This window comes from Mustela nivalis (genome assembly GCF_964662115.1).
Source record: "Mustela nivalis genome assembly, chromosome: 7".
NCBI lineage: Eukaryota > Metazoa > Chordata > Mammalia > Carnivora > Mustelidae > Mustela > Mustela nivalis.
The window spans coordinates 29,446,556-29,452,948 of NC_139026.1; the positions used below are offsets into that span (position 1 = coordinate 29,446,556).

Here is a 6,393-nt window from a genome sequence, read left to right on the forward strand (position 1 = left end):
CGCGCCGGGAATGCGCCTTCTTGCCGCGGCGGCCCCCGCCCGGCCACGCCTCCATCCGGTTCCCCGCCGGCCCGCCCCGCGGCGCCTCGGCGGAACCCTGCGCGCGGGCCTAGCCGGCACTTTTCCAGTTACCTGCTGGCCCTGCAAGGCGTCGGAGACGTTCCCTGCGCCCCCACCCCCCAGCCTTCCCTGCGAGCCACTGGGTCTTGGCAGGCACTTCTCCTCGCTCTTCACCCACCCCAGGACGTGACGGAACCCCAGAGTCGTGCCTTTGGTTCCGCACTCCTCCGCAGGGTCGCCCCACGCCCCGCACCAGCTGAGCTAGGAGGCGGGGGCGGCAAGGCGCTTGGCAAGGAGCGCACCGCGCAGGCGCGGCTGGTGCTCGGCAAGGGCCCGGCGACCCGCAGGGGAGGGGGTTGCGGGGGTGGGACAGAAGGCTCCCCTCTCTCGGGTCTCTCTGTGCAACGCGACCAATCGCCGAGACTGCCCTAGTCCCCGCTAGCCTTGCGGGCGGACTTCCCCACGCCTCGCGTCTGGTGGGGACAGCTCGCCAGGCTTCCGCGCGCCCTAAATGCACCTAGCCCAGGCAGCCCCGCCAGACCGGCTCCTCTGTCGGAAGCCGAGCTTGCGGCCCAGAAATGATTAACGAGCGCAACCCCCCAGCGCGCAGTGGGTGACCGCGGAAAGGCAGGGGTGGGGAGGGGGGAGGACTTGGATCCCCGGAACAATGGCTCATAACGCCCCAGGCTGCTGGAGAGGAATTAAAGCATCGGACTGTCCAACCAGTTTGTTTCTGCAGGCTCCACTGTTTAAAAACAAAATAATTTAAATGCTATTTAAAAAACCCCTTTCTTCCAATTATCTGGACAACCAGGCATTTGTTTGTTTGCTTGCTGTAAAATGTTTCAACAAAATCCTAGTTTGTTTCGAAAGATGTTGGATTAGCATTTAACACCTCATCGGTCACTAAAGCGCAGGCAGTTCACCAGCCCCAACACAGCCTCAGCTAAAAGAACATCAGAGCAAACAGAGCTGGGCTTTTTAAACTGGCAAACAAATGCCACACACCGCCTAAAGGAGGGCGGAGAAGGGGGGTTAAGGCGAACTCCGGTCCAAATGAGTTTATAGGGAATAAAAAGGGGGAAAAAGCACAAGTTCTCTTAAAGCTAGCCCGCGAGCGCAGGCGTCACGAACAAGGGCTTTTGTGCCTGCTAATTGCACCATTTGTGCGCAAAAGTTCCGACGCGAAGTGTGAACTCTCAACAGAAGGAAACATGAGACAACTGAAGTGCCCTGGTTTATGTGCCCTGCTCCTCCTCCGCCGCCGCCTCCTCTTCTTTCTCCTTCCTCCCGCCGAGCCCGCTGTTGCAGCTTGTTTGCACTGGGGCTTATCCGGAGCGGAAATTCCTTTCCGTTTTTGTGAATGACAAACTCATTAACAATTCATCAACACAACCTGTTCCAGCCGGCCCGTCCCCACGGCAACAGCCCCTTCCGCAGCGCGCTCATTGGCTGGCCGAGAGAATGTATCCATTGAGACGCTCGCTGTTTGTATCCATTGAGGAGCTGCCTCGCGCTGGGGGTGTGCGAGGGCTGAGTCCAAGGGAGAGTGAGCAAATCGAGCTTTGAATAATTCGAGGAGAAAGACTCCGGGCGGATTTGAGGTGCAGCCTTAAAGGGAGGGATTAGAAGCCGCTGGACTTTTTTTTTTTTTTTCCCCTTTCCTTCCCTCCCCTGTTAGTAGCAGGGAGTCCGAATTAATTGGATTTCATTCACTGGGGAGGAACAAAACTGTCTGGGCAGCTTCATTCAGAGATTCATTGACACCAAGAGCGAGCGACTGCAGCCGGGAGCAGAGGGAACCGCCGGCTTCACTTCTGTCTCGCTTTCCCCAACCGCTAACCCGGTCTGGGAAGGGCAAGGTGGAATTAAACCCCCGCTCGGACAGCGGCAGCTTCGTGCGGCGCGCTCGGCCTATGCCTGCCCCGAGGGGCGTCTGGTAGGCACTCGCCCTCTCCGGTAGCGCGACCCCCATGATAGATACGCTCAGACCCGTGCCCTTCGCGTCGGAAATGGCGATCAGCAAGACCGTGGCGTGGCTCAACGAGCAGTTGGAGCTGGGCAACGAGCGGCTGCTGCTGATGGACTGCCGGCCGCAGGAGCTGTATGAGTCGTCGCACATCGAGTCGGCCATCAACGTGGCCATCCCGGGCATCATGCTGCGGCGCCTGCAAAAGGGCAACCTGCCCGTGCGCGCGCTCTTCACGCGTGGCGAGGACCGCGACCGCTTCACCCGGCGCTGCGGCACCGACACGGTAGTACTGTACGACGAGAGTAGCAGCGACTGGAACGAGAACACTGGCGGCGAGTCGGTGCTTGGATTGCTGCTCAAGAAGCTCAAGGACGAGGGCTGCCGGGCGTTCTACCTGGAAGGTACGAGCCGGGCGGGGGTCGCGACGCTGTGGGTGCCGGCGAGCACGCGGACTGCAAGCGCCTCTGGTGCTTCCGAGTCGTGCTGCCCGGCCGGGGGCCCTCCGCGGGTTCCCGGCTGCGAACCTCGGGCGTCCCGCACCCGCGAGCAGGCTCGCGCAGAATCCACCAGGCACGGGTCGTTTCTTTCTAACGAGGTCTTCTCCTGCCTACCCGTAATATCCTCTGCCTGTCCTTGCTTTTTATCGTTCGATTTTGAATTAGGATTTGCAGGACAGCAGAGGTCATTGGGGGTGCAGATTGCATTCCCTAGCCCCTCAAAATATTTAGAAAAGTTGCCATTTTGTGCATTTCCGGATTTAAAAGATGAAGGGTTTCCAGGGAAGGCGGGCCTGTTCGTTCCACTCCCAAGGGTACCCATTTAAGTGTCTTTCTCTTATAATTGGCTCTGTGTGTAGGGGGTTTCGTAGGGTGCTGTGGTGTTTCCTGCGCCAGGCTGCGGCTCTCACGAGCTGTGAAAACTACTACGGGATCTCAGGTTACACGATTGCTTTTCTCGTCCTGGCAGGTGGCTTCAGTAAGTTCCAAGCCGAGTTCGCCCTGCACTGCGAGACCAATCTAGACGGGTCGTGTAGCAGCAGCTCGCCACCGTTGCCAGTGCTGGGGCTCGGGGGCCTGCGGATCAGCTCCGACTCCTCCTCGGATATTGAGTCTGACCTTGACCGAGACCCCAATAGCGCAACGGACTCGGATGGCAGCCCGCTGTCCAACAGCCAGCCTTCCTTCCCCGTGGAGATCTTGCCCTTCCTCTATTTGGGCTGTGCCAAGGACTCCACTAACCTGGACGTGTTGGAGGAGTTCGGCATCAAGTACATCTTGAACGTCACCCCCAATTTGCCGAATCTCTTCGAGAACGCAGGAGAGTTTAAATACAAGCAGATCCCCATCTCGGATCACTGGAGTCAAAACCTGTCCCAGTTTTTCCCCGAGGCTATTTCTTTCATAGGTGAGACTAACCTACAGTCCTTCCTCAGACTTTTAAATGCAAAATTCTTAGCCGTTTCTAGAATTTAAGCTGTTAATCACTTTCATTGCTTGTTAGCCTGCCGGAGTGCAGGTCTCTACTGTTATAAGTAGTTCTTATAAGGGGTTCTTAATTCTGGTTTACCTTCTCACCAAGGAAAGAAAAAGTGCCTTTTGACATGGCTGCAGACCACAGGTGTATTTGAAATGGGGTTTCCTGAGTCTTTGAATTCAGTCATTTGAAAGCAGACCCTACCTACATGATCAAACAACAGAATTTTCTCAGTTTTTGGACTTGGGGGCAGCTAGCTGGAAGTATTCCCTCCTGACAGGAATTTTAGCATTGCTTTATAATTTTTAAAAGATCTGGGAGTTTTTATAGGACATGGGGTTAGTTGTTGCAAAGCGCTCTGAATGCTAGATGTTGTAATCCAGTTGAATGTTACTGTGATATGGGTTAGCAGTGAGACAGTGAGGGTAACCTGAGCCCAGCAGGAAGGACTGTGGGCTGGAAGCCTGGAGAAGCGAATCTCCAGGCATTGTAATGCATTTCCTATTACAAAGGAACTCATTTTCAGGCCATGTCGACATCCTGTTCCTCCTAATGGGCTGTCCCCTGTGACTTCCCTCTCTCTTTTAAAATGCCTGAATACCTCTATTGTTAGCTGCACAACAGTTGGAGAATAATTTAATAGACCCTTGCAGTCTGCTTGTCTGTATAAAAGGCATTCAGGACCATATTGCAGGGTTTCTGGGATTCACATGCTGAGGCAAAGAATGCACACATTAAGAATTTTTTTGTTGTTGTTGTTGGCGGCAGAAACTTAATACAAAAGCTCCCTTTTCAGAAAATATCTGAAATATGTAATTATGCCCAGTGTACATGTTTTATCGCAAATGATACATTTGCTGCTGCCTGCGGGGCTCCACTGCCACACACGATTCTTTTTTCTTTCCTTCCATGTCTTCATCAGCTTTTTTTTTTTTTTTTTTTTTTTTAAATTCAGTTTTTAGACTGATCATTCAAAAAGAGTGGGTTTTGGTTCTACTGAAATTTTGCTTTTCTCTTTTGTGTTTACAGATGAAGCCCGGGGCAAAAACTGTGGTGTCTTGGTGCATTGCCTGGCTGGTATTAGCCGCTCGGTCACCGTCACTGTGGCTTATCTCATGCAGAAGCTCAATCTGTCAATGAACGATGCTTATGACATTGTCAAGATGAAGAAATCCAATATCTCCCCCAACTTCAACTTCATGGGCCAGCTGCTGGACTTCGAGAGGACGCTTGGACTCAGCAGCCCCTGTGACAATCGGGTCCCTACGCAGCAGCTCTATTTCACGACACCCTCGAACCAGAATGTCTACCAGGTGGACTCCCTGCAGTCCACGTGAAAGGCCCTATGCCCCTTGGTGGGATGGGTCTGTTCCTTCAGCCGTTTCTCTTGGCAGTGTCAGCTGAGCTGCTTTCTTTGTATGTGGCCCCAGGGGTCCAGTTGTCCGTATTAGACAAGGTTCCCACATGTGGAATTGGTTATTACAATGGGAGAGATTTGCTCCACTCTTGTTGGAAGAACAGAACAGGCCGCGTAGATCCAGGCCATAGGTTTGCTCCATACCTTCGTGTACAGCCTACCCATGCAGGGACTGGAATTTGAGGGTTTCCAGGTAGATAGGGTAGGACCAAATGGTAGGGATAGGAGCGTGTGTTCTTTAGGGCCTTGTGTGACTGTTTCCTTTTGCATCTGGAACTGACTCTATATTGTCTTCAGTGAAGACTGATTCAATTTTGCATATAGAGGAGCCAAAGAGAGGTTTCAGCTCTGTATTTGTAGTATCAGTTTGCAAAAAATAAAAAAATACAAAACAAAAATAAATAATAATACATAAAGTGAATCTGATACTCCATTTGATTATTGTAAATATTTGATCTTCAATCACTTGACCGTGTTTGTTTGAACTGTGTGTGTTTTTTCTTTGATGGGTTTAAAAGAAATCATCCAAAGGGAGAAAGAGCAGTATGCCACTTAAAACAAAAAAATAGAAATGTTTGCTCTTTCCTAATCCAAAGGATATATTTGCAGCATGCTTGACTTCACCAACTCTGAATGATATTTTCATGGACGCTGTTATCACTGAGACCTTGGTATGGTGCAGCCTTTAATCTCTTTCATATATCTTCCTTGTGATTTTTTTTTTCCTCTTAATGTAGTTTGACTATGCCTTACCTTTGTAAATATTTTGGCTTGTGTTGTCTCAAAGGGGTATCTTGGAAAGACACCAAAATCATGGGCTCACTTTTTTTTTTTTTAAACTTCAGCTGTGCTAAACAGTATATTACCTCTGTACAAAATTCTTCAGGGAGTATCACCTCAAATGCAATACTTTGGGTTGGTTTCTTTCCTTTTTAAAAAAAAGAAATTTGTATAAAACTGGAAGTGTGTGTGTGAGCATGGGTCCCCGTCTGATGGGTGAAGTAAGTGCACATGATTGTGAAAAGGGAGAGTTCGGTTGCTCCATATGTTCGTGGTGTAAAGTTTTGAGCTGAAATTTATTATAAGAATGTAAAACCTTAAATTATTAATAAATAACTATTTTGGCTATTGAATGTGTATTTCTTTTCTTTTAAATCTCTCCTTCATCGTACCTACATGTGAAATGATACTTCTAAGGAATCTTGGAGTGGGGGAGTGCCAGTGCCTTGTAAAGTCCTGTAGAAACAGTGGGGCAGAGCTCCCATATTTTTAGCAACTCCAGGAATGTTCAGGTGGTTTTGGCTTCAAATAAAGAGGACATCATAGAATGAACTGCCTGTATCATGTGTCCCAAAAATCCTTTGTGAATGCAGTTACGGCTTCTTTAAGAAAATAGAAATGCTATTGAAGAAAAATGAGGCCGAAGAGCACATCTTGCACAGGTATAAGGTTTGGCTGTTCATAACTGGTC

At 50.4% G+C, this 6,393-nt stretch overlaps 1 protein-coding gene across 1 annotated transcript; it reads left to right on the top strand.

Annotated features, from left to right (window-relative positions):
• The first annotated feature begins 791 nt into the window (after positions 1-791).
• DUSP6 (dual specificity phosphatase 6) lies at positions 792-6,055 on the top strand. The gene is made up of 3 exons (XM_082739495.1): positions 792-2,433; positions 2,999-3,436; positions 4,535-6,055. The coding sequence occupies exons 1-3, from the start codon at positions 2,034-2,036 to the stop codon at positions 4,840-4,842; spliced, it is 1,146 nt and encodes a 381-aa protein (XP_082595621.1). The 5' UTR covers positions 792-2,033; the 3' UTR covers positions 4,843-6,055.
• Positions 6,056-6,393: the final 338 nt, after the last annotated feature.